The sequence below is a fragment of the Oncorhynchus masou genome, chromosome 6, assembly GCF_036934945.1.
Source record: "Oncorhynchus masou masou isolate Uvic2021 chromosome 6, UVic_Omas_1.1, whole genome shotgun sequence".
NCBI lineage: Eukaryota > Metazoa > Chordata > Actinopteri > Salmoniformes > Salmonidae > Oncorhynchus > Oncorhynchus masou.
This window is the reverse complement of record NC_088217.1, coordinates 58,344,828-58,368,592: the sequence shown is the minus strand read 5'-3', so window position 1 is coordinate 58,368,592 and position 23,765 is coordinate 58,344,828. Positions and strand designations below refer to the sequence as shown.

The 23,765-nt window shown below is 43.4% G+C and overlaps 1 protein-coding gene across 1 annotated transcript; it reads right to left on the bottom strand.

Annotated features, from left to right (window-relative positions):
* Nucleotides 1–17,316: 17,316 nt before the first annotated feature.
* Nucleotides 17,317–20,528, bottom strand: LOC135541168 (growth/differentiation factor 5-like). Its single transcript, XM_064967281.1, has 2 exons — nucleotides 19,510–20,528; nucleotides 17,317–18,179 (listed from the first exon to the last, which is right to left on the bottom strand). Exons 1-2 carry the CDS (start codon nucleotides 20,261–20,263, stop codon nucleotides 17,317–17,319), a joined length of 1,617 nt encoding a protein of 538 aa, XP_064823353.1. The 5' UTR covers nucleotides 20,264–20,528.
* Between the last annotated feature and the right edge of the window lie 3,237 nt (nucleotides 20,529–23,765).

The window sequence follows — 23,765 nt, the reverse complement described above, 5'->3', positions numbered from 1 at the left end:
GACCATTCTGGAAGAAAACCTGATGGAGTCTGCAAAAGACCTGAGACTGGGACGGAGATTTGTCTTCCAACAAGACAATGATCCAAAACATAAAGCAAAATCTACAATGGAATGGTTCAAAAATAAACATATCCAGGTGTTAGAATGGCCAAGTCAAAGTCCAGACCTGAATCCAATCGAGAATCTGTGGAAAGAACTGAAAACTGCTGTTCACAAATGCTCTCCATCCAACCTCACTGAGCTCGAGCTGTTTTGCAAGGAGGAATTGGAAAAAATGTCAGTCTCTCGATGTGCAAAACTGATAGAGACATACCCCAAGCGACTTACAGCTGTAATCGAAAGCAAAAGGTGGCGCTACAAAGTATTAACTTAAGGGGGCTGAATAATTTTGCACGCCCAATTTTTCAGTTTTTGATTTGTTAAAAAAGTTTGAAATATCCAATAAATGTCGTTCCACTTCATGATTGTGTCCCACTTGTTGTTGATTCTTCACAAAAAAATACAGTTTTATATCTTTATGTTTGAAGCCTGAAATGTGGCAAAAGGTCGCAAAGTTCAAGGGGGCCGAATACTTTCGCAAGGCACTGTATAACATTTGATTTGATTTGACCGTCCATCCATTATATGTAATTAAAGTTTTAAACGCATTTTGAGGCTATACAGTGTTTGTTTTCAGTTAAACAGGCCTATGTTTGGTTAACGTCCCTTGAACAGTTTTCACATTCGAGATTAACTCCTTTACTCTCCAGCCACAACAGCTCAGGCTCAGGGTGCTAGCCTTGAGATTCACATTTTGAGTATTTGGCACACAGTTGTGGAAGGGGGAGACAATCCATCAGAGAGGTTGAGGGTGGATAGACCATCTGCTGGTAGTGAGACAAACAAAAGTGCATGTATTGTAGAGGACATCACTTTATACATGGGGTTTAAAAGTGAGGAATGGGGTCAGCTGGAAACACTCATCATTCAACCTATAGAATGTTGTTTTTCATTATACTTATAGTTATTATTAGTGTACCGTTTAAATTTATTGTAAACCAGAATGGATGGACTGCAATTGTTGTTCAACAAAAATAGGTTATTGATCCCTTCTCCATCTGATAACATAATAGGCTGAATTTTAGCATGCAAACAACGTAGCAAACTCAAGGTGAAATTATTACATACATTTGTTTTTTTATTCTTCCATCACCTGCCGAATAAAACATTTAATCAGGACAGATATGCTGAAGTGGACTCGGCCGAGTACTATTAGCCAGAACCCAAAGTAATATGATTCTGCCGGACTCTGGAAGAGCTCTGCCCAAAGAGACAATGGTAGCACAGGTCTTCAGAGCTAATGTAGTTTTGTCAGTGCTACCACACAGGGATACATTTCCTAATCCAACAGGGGTGGATAAGCCCTGCCCCAAGGACCCCAAGATGTTTCAGTTTGGAGCCTCTCCCATTCTAGAGGAGTGGAGAGCCAGGCTCAGTGAAAAGTTACCCAACCGACCTGTAGTCTCCTCCACCAATGAGAGGGATGTCGGACTGGCTAAGGAAGTTACCCACAGTATCCGACTCAGAATCCGACTCCGACCATTCAGAGAATGCACACAACGGCTCACTCCAGCTGTTATTGAAGATATACGTCAGCATCTGCAACAGCTGTTGAAGGAGCCCATAGGCCTCCCCATTATGTTTGCCAGGTAGAGGAATGGATCCATCAGAATATGTTTTGATTATCGTACTCTAAACAGAGAACTATCCTTGATCAGTACACCATTCCTCACAATTACGATGCCCTGGACAGCCTGACTGGGAGCAAGTGGTTCTCTGTGCTAGATCTGCGTAGTGGATACTACCATATTGACATTAGCCCTGCTGATAAGGAGAAGACAGCATTCATCTGCCCTCTGGGGTTTTACCAGTTCGAATGAATGCCTCAGGGGATCACCAGACCACCAGCATCATTACAGAACTTGGTGGAGAGGGCAGTAGGCGACATGAATCTTCTGGAGGTTCTTGTCTACCTGGACAACCTGATTTGGACGGACCCTAGAAAAGCACAAAGAACTTTTTTTGAACGTTCTGGTGCTGGCTGGAGGTGTGAGGCTTGAAGCTGTCATTTGACAAATGACAGTTCTGGCAGCATCAGGTCAAAAATGTGGGCCACATTGTGTCAGAGCAAGGCATTCCTACCGATCCCGTCAAAGTGGAAACAGTGGCCACATGAGAGAGCACACAGCTCTTGAAGTCATTGTGATTGTTCCTGGGATTCTGTGGCTGTAACTGCCACTTTATTCACAACTACTTAGCCATTATGAAACCCCTGACAAACCTAGGAAAAGGCTACCCCACAAGCCATCAAGGGAAGGAGGAAAATATGGCCCCCAAAATCAAGTACTACAAGATTAGGGAGCCATTTGGAGAGCGGTGAAACCCCCACTGTGACAAGGCGTTCAAATATATCATCCCATGCTCTTACCCACACCCCAGTGTTGGGTTTTGTGAACAGCTCAAAACTATAAGGGAAACGGAAAGGGGATAACTAGTCAGTTGCACAACAGAATGCACTGAACCGATATCTGTTTTCTGCATTTAACCCAACCCCTCTGAATCAGAGGTGACCCTCAACCAATGAGGTTCAACCAAAAAGAAAGACTCTTGGAGTCAGCTCGTCAAGTCCTTGGTGCACGCCTACAATTTCACATGAAATGTTGCAAAAATATTCACTCCATACCTGCTGATGTTCCAGAGAGAGGGAAAGCTGCCCATCAACCTCTGCTTCGGTGTGACTCCCAACAAGAGAGAAAGCCAACCACTCCAACAGTCCATCGCCAAACTGAAGCAAATGATTAAGAAGGCATATCAGCTGGCTTCCAACAAAACCGACGAGCTACAACTTCTGATAAGGACAAAGAATTACTTCTCTCTCACCTCTGCGTTCTGTTTTACGGATGCATGATTACTGTATATAAATCTATTTCCAATGCTGCTTTGGATCTAGCCGGCATCCAGCTGTACCGGGCTGATCATGCAGTGCAATACATCCATAGGAGGTGATGTGTGTTTCTATATCAACAAAAACTAGTGCAGTGATGTAACTAGTCTGTCTAAATCGCCTCTCCAGGTCTATTTATCTATTTTCATCAAAAAAAATATTCACGTCATATTGGCAGAATTGCAGGCAATAAACTATTTAGCTAGCTTTGAGCCTAGTGTTTGATTGCAATGCAATCTCCTCTACTGTAATGAACAATGTCCTGACGAGACAGCAACTTTTCTATGCCAGAAAAAAATTGTGCGTCATCAGTTCATTGTTATGGATGTATCCAAATAAATGTAACTAGAAAACAGCTTAAACATATGCAAATGCAGGTATTTTTCTGTTATTCTGTCTGTACTGTTTGACGTGACTGTGCTAGCCATAGTTGGCCAGCTAGCAAGCAAGCGTTAAGAACATTACCAGCCTGCATAACAATTGAACAAAAAGAATGAAGGACTGGTGTGCGTTTCTAGTAACCTAACCAATAGAATCTGGTGGGAGGATGGAAAAGTATGGATTTCTACTGGTAAATGTATGCTTTAGTATTGTTGTCTTTGGCAACCGTGTTAGAAGCGGGATAAATGCTGATGCTCTGTACATTATCTTGGAACTAATGAACTCGGAGGGGCTGGCGCTCATCGTGCCTGTACTTTCACTCTTCCCTTGGTGTTGTTTTCCAAACAAGTGATGCAATTTGCCACGACAGCTTCAGCCTCTTTCTGCACACCAGGATTCCACCATTTTCCCACAAAATTATATACAATCTTGTCCACACCAATGTGTCCCAAAGAGTGGACCTGTGTCACCAAGTAGGGTAAGAGTGCATTTGGTGCTAAACATCTCAGGTTGTATTTCCACACACCTTCTTGATTGAGTTTGCACCCTGCAGCCATCCATTCCCACACTTCATATTTTGGTGTACTGCTTTGCATGTCTCTAATGTGTTGCAATGTATCCAAAGTGTATTTACTAATCAGTTCAGGTGACAGCGGTGTTCTCTTGGCAGCCTCCTTGGCAGCTCTGTCAACCTTTACTCTTGTCTGTAAAGATTTTTCCATGTGCATTTTCAAAATTGCAACATGTCAAGGTAACTGCAGAGCTTTCAGTCAAGCCGTCACCTCTGGCCCATTCTTCACAGGTGCTCCCTGTGATGTCCTGAATATTCAGTTTTTCCATATTTTTCCAAAATCATGGGTAACACTGAAATCATACCTTGAGTCTGTGTAGATATTAGCCTGCCTTCCTCACACCCCCCTCCACAATGCTTGCACCGTCTGTGAATAAGATAAAATCTGTGTTTTCCAACCGATTACTTTTAGTAAATCCATCAGAGAGCTGATCCTAAACCAACTCACAACAGTCTTGTTCAAGTAATGAGGTATCTGGAGGAAGCATCGGAGTAGCTGGATAACATGGTGTGCCACCATGTGGTCGACCGTGTTGGAGGCTCCGAACTTGTTCCAATGAGCAGCTGTGACCTGTGCAGCTCGATTCATTGTCAAAAGAGAATGAACAGCATGTGGACACTTGATGGTAAGATCTTGGTCAACAGCAAGAGATACCACCATCGACACGCATGTCGATGGTGGCAGCCGAACGCCACATCATCCAGTTTCTTCGAATAGTAGCCTACAGGTTTCTCTTCTGCTGAACAAATAATGTTGTTGGTTTCACTCGGAACCTGCACAACTCTGATAACAGCCGGTTTATTATGTTGATTGATGTCTCTCTAGTTGTAACAGCCGGTAGATGATGTTGCCGTAGTTTTGTTTCTCCCAATCAGTAGTTGTGAAAACAAACGTTTTTTGCAAATCATTGTGTATGGATTGCACCATCTGATGTGTGATTGCCCAGTTTTGGAGGAATTGAGTACATCTTCATCTTCCATGTCAGGTAACCCTCTGTGTCTAACCACCTCTGCTTTGAACCTTTCTTCAAATTCAGCAAATGGTTGTTTCGGTTTTTGGACACATTTGGTTATCTCTCTCTCTGTAAGTTTGCGGACGACACAGCAGTGGTAGGCTTGATTACCAACAACGACGAGACGGCCTACAGGGAGGAGGTGAGGGCCCTCGGAGTGTGGTGTCAGGAAAGTAACCTAACACTCAACGTCAACAAAACTAAGGAGATGATTGTGGACTTCAGGAAACAGCAGAGGGAACACCCCCTATCCACATCGATGGAACAGTAGTGGAGAGGGTAGTAAGTTTAAGTTCCTCGGCATACACATCACAGACAAACTGAATTGGTCCACCCACACAGACAGCATCGTGAAGAAGGCGCAGCAGCGCCTCTTCAACCTCAGGTGGCTGAAGAAATTTGGCTTGTCACCAAAAGCACTCACAAACTTCTACAGATGCACAATCGAGAGCATCCTGGCGGGCTGTATCACCGCCTGGTACGGCAACTGCTCCGCCCACAACCGTAAGGCTCTCCAGAGGGTAGTGAGGTCTGCACAACGCATCACCGGGGGCAAACTACCTGCCCTCCAGGACATCTACACCACCCGATGTTACAGGAAGGCCATAAAGATCATCAAGGACAACAACCACCCGAGCCACTGCCTGTTCACCCCGCTATCATCCAGAAGGCGAGGTCAGTACAGGTGCATCAAAGCTGGGGCCGAGAGACTGAAAAACAGCTTCTATCTCAAGGCCATCAGACTGTTAAACAGCAACCACTAACATTGAGTGGCTGCTGCCAACACACTGACTCAACTCCAGCCACTTTAATAATGGGAATTGATGGGAAATTACGTAAAATATATCACTAGCCACTCTAAACAATGCTACCTAATATAATGTTTACATACCCTACATTATTCATCTCATATGTATACATATATACTGTACTCTATATTATCTACTGCATCCTTATGTAATACATGTATCACTCGCCACTTTAACTATGCCACTTTGTTTACATACTCATCTCATATGTATATACTGTACTCGATACCATCTACTGTATCTTGCCTATGCTGTTCTGTACCATCACTCATTCATATATCTTTATGTACATATTCTTTATCCCCTTACACTTGTGTGTATAAGACAGTAGTTTTGGAATTGTTAGTTAGATTACTTGTTGGTTATTACTGCATTGTCGGAACTAGAAGCACAAGCATTCCGCTACACTCGCATTATCATCTGCTAACCATGTGTATGTGACAAATAAAATTTGATATGATTTGATTTGATTAACCGATAAGGATGTAGATTGTACAATTTCTTACATTGCTTTAAATGTTCCCATGTCTTCATACCCACTTCTAGTGGATGCTTCAAAGTCTTTGACTATTCATCCAACTGTTTTGGAGATGCTGATTTATGTGTGATTATTGTCACCGGGGGTTTGTCTTTAATACCTTTTATAGCCTGTATTCTGCCCTTGAGTTGCGTTCCCATTCAAAACTAGACAAATAGCTAACAACTAAGTCTTCAATAAAACTCCCAAGGCGTGACTTTTCTTGAATGAATATATTGAAAACGTTTATGTTGTGAAACTGCAAAATACAGAAAATAATATACTTTAGTATTCAATTCACACCGACATACTGTAGCTGTACATTATACATTTGAAGTTGCATAAATACAAAGCACGTGCTAAGGTACCATGCATCAGGCATGATGCCAAAACATATAGCTAGTTGTTACTCATATGGTAATTGACTTCTTTCATTACTCTAATAATGTACAACCATTTATGTAGAATAACAAAGCATATTACACTAGAAACAGTCACAAAACTACAGTATTGTATATTTTACAATTTGTTTGCATGACGCACGAGCCAAGTAATACAGCTAACGACATACATGAAAGGCATTGCAATTTGTGAGTAAATGCAACCAACCAACATTGATATGTAAGCAACTCTATCAATGACAAGATTATCATCATTAGCTAAATGCTTGAATCAAACTTACAAACAAATATTTTCCAAGGCTGAAGCGTGACAAGAAATAACTACATTGAAAGACCTGCGCCGTAGTGTTGTTTGTAGCTACTTCTATGCGTGCAGAACAAAATCTCTACTTCCTGTTTGCGTAGTCTTTCTAAGTACCAGAAACATCCACTAGGGGGCAAATAACACCATTGAACACAATGAAAATCCAATTTAACCATTGTAATAAAATAATCTGTTACCTTCTAACAGGATGGCAGCACACTCCCCGCTTGGTATAATGAAATTGTGCCACTATGAAATGAAACATGTAAAGAAACAAATAATGTCCTTTCTATTTGTATCTTTTGTCTCTAGAATGCTTCAGAAAGAAGAACAACAATCTCTGAGATTGGTCTCAGAAACACCTTAGCAGCTCCTTGTTTGACAATTTTTAGTTCTACTTTCCTAACGTTTTTGTCAGTACTGGGAAAGGTTTTTACCACAAGCCCGACTGGCCAGCCATTTCTGTGTGCCTGACTGTCTTTCAATAAGACAACATCTCCCACTTTTACATTTGGCTTTTCTGCGGTCCATTTTCTACGTCTCTGCAGCATTGTCAGGTACTCCTGTCTACACCTTTTCCAAAAGGTGTCAGTGAGACACTGAACTTGCTTCCACTTTTTACATGTCTCTTCTTTTTTTGTGGGAAGAGGGGCATCCCATTCACTCTGATCAAAAGAGAGTTATCTGATTAAGGTTTTACCTTGTTATTGGAGCCACGAACCCAAGGGGGTCATAAAGACTATTCACTGTGGACAGGATGCCTCTCCGCGTAAAAGGCTTCTCATTGTGGGACACCTGGAATGAGAAGCTGTCTGTTTCCAGGTTCCAGGAAAGTCTCAGACTCCGTTGAAAGGGGAGAGGATCCACTCCTAGGTCCAGATCTTTCAAGTCTTTCTCAAGGTCCTCCATAGGGAAGGCTTCCATAACTGTTTTGCTATGGATGCAATCTTGTGTAGTTTCATGTTGGACTCCGCCAACATTGCTTGTGTTTTTCTTAGAATGTTGATAACTTCTTCTGTAGTAGCTACTGATGTCAGCCCATCATCAACGTAGAAGTTCCTCACTACATTGCTTGGGTTCTGACCCGTGTTCCTTCTCACCCTGCTCGTCTCATGCAGTAGATGGCTACGGCTGGTGAAGGACTTTCCCAAATACATGGACTTTCATCCTGTACTCAGTTATGTTTCTATCTGGGTTGTTGTCTTCATACCAGAGAAGCCTTAAGTAATCTCTGTGATCCTCACGTACACCAAAACAGTAAAACATTTGTTGCACATCTGCTGTTATTGCAATGCAATCCTTGAGGAAATGCATTAGGACACCCAAGAGTGTGTTGTTTAAGTCTGGACCACTGAGCAGAACATCGTTAAGTGACACGCCTTGACACTTAGCACTGGAGTCAAATACTACTCATATTTGTTCAGTCTTTTGTGGATGGTAAACACCAAATATGGGCAGGTACCAACGTTCTTTGTCCCCCTCTAGTGGCTGTGAAGGTTCGGCTTGGTCGTTATCCAGCATCTTTTGCATGAAGTCAATAAAATGACGCTTCATGTCAGGCTTTTTGTCTAAAGTCCTGCGAAGTGCTGTGAGATGGTCCATGGCCTGCTCCCTGTTATTAGGGAGGCGACGTCTAGTGGGGCGAAAGGGTAGTGGAGCCCCCCAGTTGTTTCCATCATCCTGGAAAACCTGTTTGTCCATAATGTCCAAGAAGACTTTGTCCTCCACTGATGGTGCTGGTTTATCATCGTCTTGTGTTTTGTCGAACACGGAACATCCCAGGCTGTCTGTGTTCACAGTTGTACTTGGATCTCTCGAGTGCACTGTAGAGGGAGAGATGTGTTTCTGAGCTACGCTGTTGTAGTTCTCTTTTACCTGGATGATGTCAAGGCAAGGGCTCAGATAGGATGTGCAACCATTTTGAAGTATGTTTGTCCTGAACACGTTAACATTGGCTGGTCGGTGAGCCGTTCCCAGACAGACCTCACCCACGATAACCCACCTGAGGTCGAGTCGCTGTGCATAAGGAGTGTCGTGGGGCCCATTGATTTGCTCTCGTACCTTGTGTACCCTTAAGATGTCTCATCCTAAGAGCAGGAGGATGGGAGCGTCTGGGTCCACAGCTGGAATTTTGTCCATAACTGGTTGCAGATGGAGATGATGATACGCAATGTCGGGGAGGGAATCTCCATCCTATCGTCTGGCATCATATCACACTCTAACAGAGTAGGGAGAGTGAGCTGCATGTGTCCATCTATAGACTCCACCATGAAGTTGACAGCTCTCCTGCCTGAAGTCTCTGTTACCCCAGAACAGGTCTTCATGGTGTATGGAGCAGAGTTGTCATTGATGTTGAAGAGATTGAAAAACTCTGTCTTGGCCAGAGATTTGTTACTCTGTTCATCAAGCACTACATACATTTTGACAGCTTTCTCTCTTCTCCCAGCCGGATAAGCTTTGACTAGGCATATTTTTGAACATGATCTTGGGTTGACTGCCTCACCACAGATCTCCGTACACTTTGAGGTGACATATAGAAGAGCATCGTCACCTTGCTCCCCGCCATGCACTGTCCCTGCTGTAGTGGTGTCTGTATTTGAAGGGGCTGGGTCTGGATGCAGAGCAGCAAGATGTCTGTCACTGTCGCTGTCGCACTCAGAGCACTTGATTGAAACCTTACAGTCTTTAGCTCTGTGCTGAGTTGACCCACAACATCAGAAACAAATGCCATTTTCTTTGAGATATGATTTGCGCTCATCTAGAGTGTATGTATCTAAACCCACAGGATCCACAGGCCCCCCCCCCCCCGCTCAACTCAAAAGGTGGCGCACAGAATGCAAAAATATTCTTAGAAATATTTAACCTCCACACATTAACAAGTCCAATAGCTCAAATGAAAGATAAACACCTTGTTCATCTACCCAGCGAGTCAGATTTCTAAAATGTTTTACGGCAAAAACATAGCACATATTTATGTCAAACCACCACAAAGACACGATATACAGCCATTGCGTCGAACAAAAGATGCAATCTCAAACGCAGGATTAAAAGAAAAATAATTCACTAACCTTTTGAAAATCTTCATCAGATGACAGTAATAGGACATGTTACACAGTACATTTATGTTTTTTTCAATAATATGCCATTTATATCCATAAATCTCAGTTTACATTGATGCCATGTTCAGAAAATCCTCAAAAATGTCTGGAGAAATTATAGATAACTCCGCCAGATAACAGAAATACACATCATAAACTTTGACTAAATATACATGTTCTACATATAGTTAGAAAGATACACTGCTTCTTAATGCAACCGCTTTGTCACATTTATTTTTAACGTTACAGAAATCGCTCACTATGCAATAATCTGAGGCGGCGCTCCGACGTAAGCAATATTTCTCCGCTATGTTGGAGTCAACAGAAATACAAAATTACAACATAAATATTCCCTTACCTTTGATGGTCTTCGATCAGAATGTAGTGGAAGGAGTCATACTTACCCAATACATCGTTTTGTTTCAAGTTGTGTGTCTTTGTATTAGCATCTGCTAACACTTTCAGCTTAAATGCATCCAAAATGACTTCTGGTCCGAACAGTTGCGCATCAAAACTTCAAAATTACATATTATATGTCAACTAAACTGGTCAAACTAAGTGCAGAATCAAGCTTTAGGATGTTATAAACGTACAAAACAATTGGCGTTTCAACCGGACAAAAGCAATTATTTTCAGACAATCTGGAACAGAGGAATGACTGTGTACAATTCGCGCCCTAACGCACATGTATTTTCTTGCGACACCCACTCTTTTGCCTCCCAAAGGGTCAAAGCTCGCGGGATTTTCACAATTAAACGTTCTACTGAATGAGGACATCTAGTGGAAGAAATAGAAAGTGTTTCCAGATCCATAGCTGGTTGGGAAGGGTGGGGGCGATGATGTCAAAGTTGGCCCAACTTTCATGTTTCCAAAACTAGTTTGGGAGATTGGCTGCCCTGTGAGTTCTGCTATACTTACAGACATAATTCAAACGGTTTTAGCAGCTTTAGAGTGTTTTCTATCCAATAATGATTATTATATGCATATATTAGCAATTTTGGACAGATTTTTTTTCAGTTTACTATGGGCACGCAAGTCATCCAAAGGGGGCAGTATTGTCCCGAGCCTTAACAGGTTAAAACCTCTATGGGATCGGTGTCCCTCCACTGGGACGGTTGAGCTAACATACGCTAATGTGATTAGCATGACGTTGTAAGTAACAAGAACATTTCCCAGGACATAGACATGTCTCATATGAGTGGAAGGCTTAAATTCTTGTTAATCCAACTGCACTATCCAATATATAGTAGCTATTACAGTGAAAAACTATAATGCTATTGTTTGAGGAGAGTGCACAACAACAAAAAACTTTTATCATGGCAACTGGTTTGGTACATTCGCCTTTGATTTGTCATCCTGAGTGTCCTAGACATAAAATGTAGCATAGTTTTGTTTGTTAAAATACATTTTCATATTCAAATTTAGGAACTGGTTTCTAAAGTTTGATCCTCTGCTGTTTCTGGAAAACTGAAAAAGCTACCAAAGTTATATCAACACATTGCCTGTGGTACTTGCACTTCCAAAACGCTTGACCATTTCTACATTCCCTTTGGAGATGACTACAAGGCCCTCCCTACAAGGCCCTCCCCCGCCCTCCCTATGACCAATCAGATCATGACTCCATTCTGCTCCTCCCTTTCTATAGGCACAAACTCAAACATGAAGTGCTAAGGCATATTCAACGCTGGTCTGACCGATCGGAATACATGCTTCAATAATGTTTTGATCACGCAGACTGGGATATGTTTCAGGTTGCCTCTGAGATTAACATTGATGTATGCACTTCCACGGTGGCTGAATTCATCAGGAAATGTAAAAGGGATGTTGTTCCCACGGTGACTATTAAAACCTACCCAAACTCCAAAATATAGACAGATGGCCGTATTTAACCACGGCAAGGTGACTGGGAATACGGTTGAATACAAACAGTGTAGTTATTCCCTCCCTAAGGCAATCAAACAGTCAAAACTTCAGTGCAGAGACAAAGTAGATTTGCAATTCAACAGCTCAGACATGTGGCAGGATCTACAGACAATCCCGGATTACAAAGGGAAAACCAGCCAAGTTGCGGACACCGATGTCTTGCTCCCGGACAAGCTAAACACCTTCTTTGCCCGCCTTGAGAATAACACATTGACACCAACGCGGTCTGCTCCCAAGGACTGTGGGCTCGTTTTCTCCATGGCCGATGTGAGTAAGACATTTAAACGTGTCAACCCTCGCAAGGCTGCAGGCCCATAAGGTATCCCTAGCATGCGCAGACCAGCTGGCTGGAGTGTTCACAGTCAAATTAAATATTTCCCTATCCCAGTCTGCTGTCCCCACTTGCTTCAAGATGTCCACAATTATTCCTGTAGGTAGCTGAACTAAATGACTATCGCCCTGTAGCACTCACTTGTGTCATCATGAAGTGCTTTGAGATGCTAGTTAAGGGTCATATCATCAAGGACAACAACCATCCGAGCCACGGCCAGTTCACCCCGCTATCATCCAGAAGGCGAGGTCAGTACAGGTGCATTAAAGCTGGGACCGAGAGACTGAAAAACAGCTTCTATCTCAAGGCCATCAGGCCATTAAATAGCCATCACTACCCGGCTACCACCTGGTTACTCAACCCCGCACCTTAGAGGCGGGGTTGCCCTATATACATAGACATGAAACCACTAGTCACTTCAATAATGGAACGCTAGTCACTGAATAATGTTTACATACTGTTTTACTCATTTCATATGTATAAACTGTATTATACACTTATAAGAAATACCGCTATGCCCTCAGACGAACCATCAAACAGGCAAAGCCTTAAAATAGGACTAAAAATGAATCCTACTACATCGGCTATGAAGCTTGTTGCATGTGGCAGGGCTTGAAAAATATTACGGACTACAAAGGGAAACTACTCCAATTCGCATTCTGCCCCAACAGATCCACAGATGACGCGAACTCAATCACACTCCACACTGCCCTTCCCCACCTGGACAAAAGGAACACCTATGTGAGAATGCTGTTCATTGATTACAGCTCAGCGTTCAACAGTATAGTGCCCACAAAGCTCATCACTAAGCTAAGGACCCTGGGACTAAACCCCTCCCTCTGCAACTGGATCTTGGACTTCCGGACAGGCCGCCCCCAGGTTGCAAGGGTAGGCAACAACACATCTACCATGCTGATCCTCAACAGTGGGGCCGAGGGGTGTGTGCTTAGTCCCCTCCTGTACTCCCTGTTCACCCACGACTGCGTGGACATGCACGACTCCAAAACCATCCTTAATTTTGCTGACGATACAACAGTGATCGCCTGATCACCAACAATGATGAGACAGGATATAGGGAGGAGGTCAGAGACCTGGCAGTGTGGTGCCAGGATAACATCCTCTCCCTCAATGTGAGCAAGACAAAGGAGCTGAACTTGGACTATAGGAAAAGGAAGGCCGAACAGGCCCCATTAACATCAACGGGGCTGTAGTGGAGCGGGTCGAGAGTTTCAAGTTCCTTGGAGTCCACATCACCAACGAACTATCATGGTCCAAACACATCAAGATAGTTTTGAAGAGGGCACGACAACCTCAAAGATTTGGCATGGGTCCCCAGATCCTCAAAAAGTTATACAGCTGCGCCATCAAGAGCATCCTGACCAGTTGCATGACCGCCTGGTATGGCAACTTCGAAGCATCTGATGGTAAGGCACGACCAGGGTAGTGCGTATGGCCCAGTACATCACTGGGGACAAATTTCCTGACATCCAGGACCAATATACTAGGCGGTGTCAGAGGAAGGCACAAAAAATTGTCAAAGACTCCATTCACCCAGGTCAAAGACTGTTCTCTCTGCTACCGCACGGCAGGTGGTACCGGCACACCAAGGAGCTTCTACACCCTAGCCATAAGACTACTGAACAATTAATCAAAGGGCCACTCGGACTATTTACATTGACCCCCCCCACCCCACCTTGACTAATCTGTACCCACCCACATTGACTCGGTACCGGTACCCACTGTATATAGCCTCGTTATTGTTCTGCAATTTTTTTACTTTAGTTTATTTAGTAAATATTTTCTTAACTCTATTTATTGAACTGCATTGTTGGTTCAGGCCTTGTAAGTAAGCATTTCACGGTAAAGTCTACACCTGTTATATTCGGCGCATGTGACAAACACAATTTGATTTGATTTTGATTTGATGTGAAAAGAGCATGGATGGGGAAAACTCTCCATCTTATTATCATCTGAAATAGTGGAAGCCATCACCCAAGAATCTGCCACATCAAATAAAAATAGTTGTTTGGTTTTTACAGTGACTTTGAGATTCCTTGAGTAATGAAAAGCACTATATCAAATAAATATATTATTATTATTTCTTATTAATAGAACAATTTTGTTGAAATCTCTTGCCAAGACATCACTGGATACAGTGCCTTCAGAAAGTATCCGCAGCCCTTGACCTTTTCCACATTTTGTTGTGATACAGCCTGAATGAAAAAAGTATTCAATTGAGATGTTTTATCCCTGGCCAACACACAATGATCCAGATTGTCAAAGTGGAATTTTTTTTTTTTTTTACAAATTAATAAAAAATGAAAAGGTGAAATGTCTTGAGTCAAATGTTATGGCAAGCCTAAATACGTTCACGAAGTAAAATTGCACTTAACAAGTCACATAATAAATTGCATGGACTCTGTGTACAATTTTAGTGTGTAACGTGATTTTTTAATGACTGCATAATTTCTCTACCCCACACATACAATGATCTGTGAGGTCCCTCGGTTGAGCAGTGAATTTAACACACAGATTCAACCACAAGACCAGAGAGGTTCTCCAGTGCCTCATAAAGAATGGCATTAATTGGTTAGATGGGTAGAAATGTCAAAAGCAGACCTTGGTTATCCCTTTGAGCATGGTGAAGTTATTAAATACACCAAGTCACTACAAAGATACAGGCCTCCTTCCTACCTCAGTTGCCGGAGAGGAAGGAAACCACTCAGGGATTTCACTATGAGGCCAATGGTGACCTTAAAACTGTTACATATTTTAATGGATGTGACAGGAATAAATTGAGGAAGGATCAACAACATTGTAGTTACTCCACAATACCAATCTAATTGACTGAGTGAAAAGAATGAAGCCTGTACAGAAAACAAATATTCCAATGCATGCATCCTGTTTGCAACAAGGGACTCAAGAAATACTGCAAAAAAATGTAGCAAATTCAATTCACTTTTTGTCCTGAATACAAAGTGTTATTTTGGGGGCAAATCCAATACAACACATTACTGAGTGTCACTCTCCACATTGTCAAGCATAGTGGTGGCTGCATCATGTTATGGCTTTGCAATGGATGTAAGCACAGGCAAAATCCTAGGGGGAAACCTGGTAAATTCTGCTTTGCACCAGACACTGGGAGATGAATTCACCTTTCAGCAGGACAATATCCTAAAACACAAGGCCAAATCTACACTGGAGTTATTTACCAAGAATACAGTGAATGTTCCTGAGTGGCCGAGTTACAGTTTTGAGTCAAATCTTCTTCAAAATCTATGGCAAGAACTAAAAATGGTTGTCTAGCAATTATCAACAACCAATTTGATAGAGCTTGAAGAATTTTGAAAATAATAATGGGCAAATGTTGCACAATCCAGGTGTGGAAAGCTCTTATAGACTTACCCAGAAAGACTAACAGCTGTTATCACTGCCAAAGGGCTTCAATAAAGTATTGGCTCAGGGGTGTGAATACTTATAGTACCATTCAAAAGTTTGGACACACCTACTCATTGAAGGGTTTTCTTTATGCTTGTATTTGAGATTCTTCAAAGTAGCTTTGCCTTGATGACAGCTTTGCACACTCTTGGCATTATCTCAACCAGCCTCATGAGGTAGTCACCTGGAATGCATGTCAATTAACAGGTATGTCTTGTTAAAAATATATTTGTGGAATTTCTTTCCTTCTTAATGCATTTGAGCCAATCAGTTGTGTTGTGACAAGGTAGGGCTGGTATACAGAATATAGTCCTATTTGGTAAAATACCAAGTTCATATTATGTCAAGAACAGCTCAAATAAGCAAAGAGAAATGACAGTCCATCATTAATTTAAGGCATGAAGGTCAGTCAATGCGGAAAATGTCAAGAACTTTGAAAGTATCTTCAAGTGCAGTCACAAAAACCATCAAGCGCTATGATGAAACTGACTCTCAGAAAAGGAAGACCCAGAATTACCAGCCTCAGAAATTGCAGCCCAAATAAAGGTTTCACAGAGTTCAAGTAACAGACACATCTCAACATCAAATGTTCATAGGAGACTGTGTGAATCAGGCCTTCAATTGCTACAAAGAAACCATTACTAAAGGACACCAATAAGAAGAAGACACTTGCTTGGCCCAAGAAACACAAACAATGGACATTAGACCGGTGGAAATCTGTCCTTTGGTCTGGAGTCCACATTGGAGATTTTTGGTTCCAACCGCCATGTCTGTGTGAGACGCGGTGTGGGTGAATGGATGATCTCCACATGTGTATTTCCCACAGTAAAGTATGGAGGAGGAGGTGTCATGGTGTGGTGGTGCTTTGCTGGTGACACTGCCTGTGATTTATTTAGAATTCAAGGCATACTTAACTAGCATGGCTACCACAGCATTCTGCAGTGATACGCCATCCCATCTGGTTTGGGCTTAGTGGAGCTATCATTTGTTTTTCAACAGGACAATGACCCAGCACACCTCGAGGCTGTGTAAGGGCTATTTTACCAAGAATGAGAGTGATGGAATGCTGCAGCAGGTGACCTGATGCAGCAGCAGGTGACCTGGTGCAGCACTCAACCAAATTGAGATAATTTGAGATGAGTCAGACCACAGAGTGAAGGAAAAGCAGCCAACAAGTACTCAGCATATGTGGGAACTCCTTCAAGACAGTTGGAAAAGCATTCCAGGTTCAGCTGGTTAAGAGAATGCCAAGAGTGTGCAAAGCTGTCAATAAGACAACGGGTGGCTATTTGAAGAATCTCAAATACAAAATATATTCTTATTTGTTTTTTGGTTACTACATGATTTCAGATGTGTTATTTCATAGTTGTGATGTCTTCACTATTATTCTACAATGTAGAAAATAGTACAAATAAATTAAAACCCTTGAATAACTCAGTGTTCTAAAACTTTTGAGTGTTTAACAATCTGTTTACTCAAAAGATTTAACTCAAACTCTTCAGGCTGAACTATAAAACCAAGACCTCAGCTGGATCTTTCGTCCATTGCTACCTGCAGCCACAGGACTCCACCACCATGTCCTCATACTGTTTGTAGACCACGTTATTGGCCGAGTCAATGTAGAGGATGCTGATTGGGCTGAGGCGAGTGGGCACGCAGCAGGTGGGCGGAGTCGAGTCGGGGTCCATGGAGTTCATGAGCGTCTGGATGATGGCGTGGTTGGTGGGCTCGAGGTGCGAGCGAATAGGGAAGTCACATACCCCGTCGCAGTGGTAGGCCTCATACTCTAGTGGGGCGATGATCCAATCGTCCCAGCCCATCTCCTTGAAGTTGACGTGCAGCTGCTTCCTGTGGCAACGAGGCTTGGGGTTCTTGGCCAGCTTCTTGCCGCGGTTGGTTGGAGCTCGGCGCATGCGCCGCTGAGTGAACAGGAATTCATACACAGTCTTGTTGTCGTGGCCAGACCGAGCTTTGATCTCGTTGTAGAACAAGTCATTTTTCTTGGTGCGCCCGAACATGAGGAAAAAGGCCTTCTCTTTGGTTTGCCTGCCCAGACGACTGAAGCCCAGTGCCCTGAGGTCCACGGGGCGTCCCCGTTCTAAACCCTCCAGCTCAAAGCAAAGCTGGACGGTGCTCTTGAAATTCTTGAATAGTTTCCAAATGTCAAACACTTCCCATTTGGGCGAATTGTGGTCCTTGATGGTTTGAGTTTGGAGCAGTGTAGCTTTCTGCTTACCTGCTACACAAGTGAAAAGCTTCAGGCAGAAAACTCTGTCAGTGGAAAGTGCTTTGTGTGGATCAGCCAGTCTTTTCCTGAGTATACGCAGCTCAGCACCCAGTAACCCCTCCTTCTCCAGGGAACTGATGTTGAAGTAATACTTCTGTCTTCTCAACTGGGGAATACGGGCATCTGTAAAAGAAGATAACAGAGTCAAGGGCAAGAATAACCATCATATTGACATGTTTCTTTACATGTTAATGTGGCTTCTCGGGTAAGACACAGGTGGTAAGAGTTATGTGTAATGTTTTTCTTTGGTGAGGAAAAGCATGGCCATATAAAAATGAGAGGCAGCATTATGTGTTTGAAATTACATTAAAACCAGACATTTGCAGACTACATACCACATTGAACTGTAAACAGACAATTATTATCGTCCTGCAGCTGTTTATGAGTGGATCTACCACCACGTCATATGGCATTTGCTAAGAGTGGACCAGACAAAACGTGAACAACACAAAATATATTGAGAAAGGGTAGAGTGACTTGCAGATTTAGGAGCCCAACCAGAGATAAAAACACATCTGAAACTGAGAAATTAAGGAAGAGGAGGAGAGGAGGAGAGGAGGAAAAAATAGGTGATGGGGAAGAAGAAAAAGAAGAGGTGTGTAATGTTTTACAGATTTAAAAAATGTAATGTCTGGCAAGGGATCAGCTTTTTAGTCATACAAATGGGAAGGTCTCCAACCTGTTATACAAATAAAGGGCAAAATTAAAGTACATAAATTGCTTGAAATGTAAACCTTTAGCAGCTAGAAATATAGGTAAACCAAGGTCATTTAAACATTCATTTAAAGAGCTTTAATATTTGCTTACACTTTAGAGGTTTTAAATAACTGAGGGAATTGTTTATTTTACTAGGCAAGTCAGTTAAGAACACATTCTTATTTTCAATTATGGTTTAGGAACAGTGTGTTAACTACCTTGTTCAGGGCCAAATGGACAGCGTTTTACCTTGTCAGCTCAGGGACTTGATCTTCCAAACTTTTGGTTACTAGTCCAACGCTCTAACCACTAGGCTACCTGCCACCCCAATCATGACTATGCACATGGCTACTGACAGTGTGACAGACCCATAACCAAGAGTTTTAAAAACTATTATGTCAAACACCAAGAAACCTTTTGACTTAAGCTTCAAGTTTGCTTCGACTAGCTTGACTTTACCTCTGTAATAAAGAGGTTGGTATGATGAGCATAGGCCTACAACTGTCTCTTGGATATGTTTAATTTATCAACTTAACAAAATGCTACGATTAACGATAAGTAAGCATATTCAGAATTGATTATAATGATTAGATTTTCTTTGGCAAAAGGTGAACAGTTACTTTTATTGGACCACTTATCCATAATTTATAAGCCTTATTTTGACTTTGCAAGCAGTAAAGCAGATTTTTGTGTTTTATGAGACCCCACTGTTATTATTTTTGTATAACTCATTGTTTATATGGCATCAAAAGTTTACCTTGTCCTTTATCCACAAAGCTTGTGATGGTGTTGGCCATGCCAGCCTCATGTAGCACACTAGTGTTCACCCCTCCCGTGGATAGTGACCAATAGAGTGACAACATGTAGTCGTGCGGAGTTACCAATAGAAGCTTTGGAGAGTATCTGCCGTTAAGTTTGCCCGTTGCTTTGACACTCATTTGGGCCAACCGAACGATGTGCTTTTGCACATCAACGACCTTTTGCTGTCCAGTTCGTGCTGGTGTTGCAGCTCTGGGGACAGTGTTTCCTTTGCTCTGTCCAGGCCTGCCTGCGCCTTTACCTGTTTGCATGCTCAACGCCACGGGAGCAGGCGCAGCTGCTGCTTTAGTAGCATCCCCGCCGGGTACCCAATAGCGCACAGCCCCCTCGGGCCCCAAATTGACAACTCCACGAGCACGGCTGACCGTTACGCTGTGCGGTGATGACACTGATGTCACAGCTTTCGCTTTGGCTGCCTCGCCCTTTATCAGCGGGGGTCCTGTTCTAATGCGCGTGATCCTCGCAGCACTTAGAGAATTCCAACCCCCTGCGCCGTAGTTTCCTACCGTTGACCTGGCAGTTGAGCCAATTCCCGGGTTGGCTCCTTCACCTGCTCCGCCTGTGTGCTCCTTTCCTCCGCTCTCGGGTGCGCACTCTGCAATGCCGGTATGGCTCAGTGACGCTGGGATAAAGTCCAGGTATAAGAGAGTCCAACACCCCAATAAAAGAGGGACACTTTTAAGTACTTTCATCCTCTGATCTTCCTTTGAATTTCAGCCAGGGAGAAATGCGCACAGGCTTTTCCCGTTTGAAATAAGTAAACATGAACAAGTTTGGAAATGTGAAAATGTGGACTAGAAGTTAGCGTTCTATGGTAAATTACACTATGTAAACCGTTACTCCCAGAGCCGCTATTCAGTACCATAGTGATGCAAATGTCCTGTTGCTAGTCTTGCTTTCCAATATGCAGTAGATGTCCGACAAGGTTTGCATTGAGAGGAGAAAACGTGACTTCTCTTAAACTCCAACTACAACTATTCTGCTCGATATCTTGTAAGAGACTTGTTTAAATCCCATGTTTTTCCAAGAGGGGAGAATGGCGTAATGCTGCCACAGTTTTTTCCCCTCAAAGTTTGAACCCCATCCAATGAAAATATTTCACACACAGAAACCTGCAGGTGCTCTGAAATCTCTACAAACCTGAACTAAGGAATTGGAAAAGGAATTCCAACTAACCAGTTTAATTACTCTATGATGGCATGCTGTCTAAACTAATTTAAATCAATATCAAATCAAATCAAATTTTATTTGTCACATACACATGGTTAGCAGATGTTAATGCGAGTGTAGCGAAATGCTTGTGCTTCTAGTTCCGACAATGCAGTAATAACCAACAAGTAATCTTACTAACAATTCCAAAACTAATTTCTTATACACAGTGTAAGGGGATAAAGAATATGTACATAAATATATGAATGAGTGATGGTGCAGAGCAGCATAGGCAAGATACAGTAGATGGTATCGAGTACAGTATATACATATGAGATGAGTATGTAAACAAAGTGGCATAGTTAAAGTGGCTAGTGATACATGTATTACATAAGGATGCAGTAGATGATATAGAGTACAGTATATACGTATACATATGAGATGAATAATGTAGGGTATGTAAACATTATATTAGGTAGCATTGTTTAGTGGCTAGTGATATATTTTACATAATTTCCCATCAATTCCCATTATTAAAGTGGCTGGAGTTGAGTCAGTGTGTTGGCAGCAGCCACACAATGTTAGTGGTTGCTGTTTAAAAGTCTGATGGCCTTGAGATAGAAGCTGTTTTTCAGTTTCTCGTGCAATATTTATTCTCAAATCTTCTTTGCTCTTCCCTCCACTGTGTGTCATGCTCTACATAAAAAGTCACTAAAACACAAAGCTTTGCATTATGTCATTTAAAATGACTGTTTACTCAAGCTCCTAACATCTTTAAACAGTGGGGTAAAGAGGGCAGACTAGATAGGAAAGATGCTTGGGAAATTGTATTACTTGTGCTAAATAAATTATGCAACACCAATAATCTCACTGTTTCTGTTGATAAACCATTTATAATGGATTAAAAAAGTTTGAGACATCTGTTTACATGACATTTACATTACATTTAAGTCTTATCCAGAGCAACTTACAAATTGGTGAATTCACCTTCTGACATCCAGTGGAACAGCCACTTTACAATAGTGCATCTAAATCATTTAAGGGGGGTGAGAAGGATTACTTTATCCTATCCTAGGTATTCCTTGAAGAGGTGGGGTTTCAGGTGTCTCCGGAAGGTGGTGATTGACTCCGCTGTCCTGGCGTCGTGAGGGAGTTTGTTCCACCATTGGGGGCCAGAGCAGCGAACAGTTTTGACTGGGCTGAGCGGGAACTGTACTTCCTCAGTGGTAGGGAGGCGAGCAGGCCAGAGGTGGATGAACGCAGTGCCCTTGTTTGGGTGTAGGGCCTGATCAGAGCCTGGAGGTACTGCGGTGCCGTTCCCCTCACAGCTCCGTAGGCAAGCACCATGGTCTTGTAGCGGATGCGAGCTTCAACTGGAAGCCAGTGGAGAGAGCGGAGGAGCGGGGTGACGTGAGAGAACTTGGGAAGGTTGAACACCAGACGGGCTGCGGCGTTCTGGATGAGTTGTAGGGGTTTAATGGCACAGGCAGGGAGCCCAGCCAACAGCGAGTTGCAGTAATCCAGACGGGAGATGACAAGTGCCTGGATTAGGACCTGCGCCGCTTCCTGTGTGAGGCAGGGTTGTACTCTGCGGATGTTGTAGAGCATGAACCTACAGGAACGGGCCACCGCCATGATGTTAGTTGAGAACGACAGGGTGTTGTCCAGGATCACGCCAAGGTTCTTAGCGCTCTGGGAGGAGGACACAATGGAGTTGTCAACCGTGATGGCGAGATCATGGAACGGGCAGTCCTTCCCCGGGAGGAAGAGCAGCTCTGTCTTGCCGAGGTTCAGCTTGAGGTGGTGATCCGTCATCCACACTGATATGTCTGCCAGACATGCAGAGATGCGATTCGCCACCTGGTCATCAGAAGGGGGAAAGGAGAAGATTAATTGTGTGTCGTCTGCATAGCAATGATAGGAGAGACCATGTGAGGTTATGACAGAGCCAAGTGACTTGGTGTATAGCGAGAATAGGAGAGGGCCTAGAACAGAGCCCTGGGGGACACCAGTGGTGAGAGCGCGTGGCGAGGAGACAGATTCTCGCCACGCCACCTGGTAGGAGCGACCTGTCAGGTAGGACGCAATCCAAGCGTGGGCCGCGCCGGAGATGCCCAACTCGGAGAGGGTGGAGAGGAGGATCTGATGGTTCACAGTATCGAAGGCAGCCGATAGGTCTAGAAGGATGAGAGCAGAGGAGAGAGAGTTAGCTTTAGCAGTGCGGAGCGCCTCCGTGATACAGAGAAGAGCAGTCTCAGTTGAATGACTAGTCTTGAAACCTGACTGATTTGGATCAAGAAGGTCATTCTGAGAGAGATAGCGGGAGAGCTGGCCAAGGACGGCACGTTCAAGAGTTTTGGAGAGAAAAGAAAGAAGGGATACTGGTCTGTAGTTGTTGACATCGGAGGGGTCGAGTGTAGGTTTTTTCAGAAGGGGTGCAACTCTCGCTCTCTTGAAGACGGAAGGGACGTAGCCAGCGGTCAGGGATGAGTTGATGAGCGAGGTGAGGTAAGGGAGAAGGTCTCCGGAAATGGTCTGGAGAAGAGAGGAGGGGATAGGGTCAAGCGGGCAGGTTGTTGGGCGGCCGGCCGTCACAAGAAGCGAGATTTCATCTGGAGAGAGAGGGGAGAAAGAGGTCAGAGCACAGGGTAGGGCAGTGTGAGCAGAACCAGCGTTGTCGTTTGACTTAGCAAACGAGGATCGGATGTCGTCGACCTTCTTTTCAAAATGGTTGACGAAGTCATCTGCAGAGAGGGAGGAGGGGGGAGGGGGAGGAGGATTCAGGAGGGAGGAGAAGGTGGCAAAGAGCTTCCTAGGGTTAGAGGCAGATGCTTGGAATTTAGAGTGGTAGAAAGTGGCTTTAGCAGCAGAGACAGAGGAGGAAAATGTAGAGAGGAGGGAGTGAAAGGATGCCAGGTCCGCAGGGAGGCGAGTTTTCCTCCATTTCCGCTCGGCTGCCCGGAGCACTGTTCTGTGAGCTCGCAATGAGTCGTCGAGCCACGGAGCGGGGAGGGGAGGACCGAGCCGGCCTGGAGGATAGGGGAC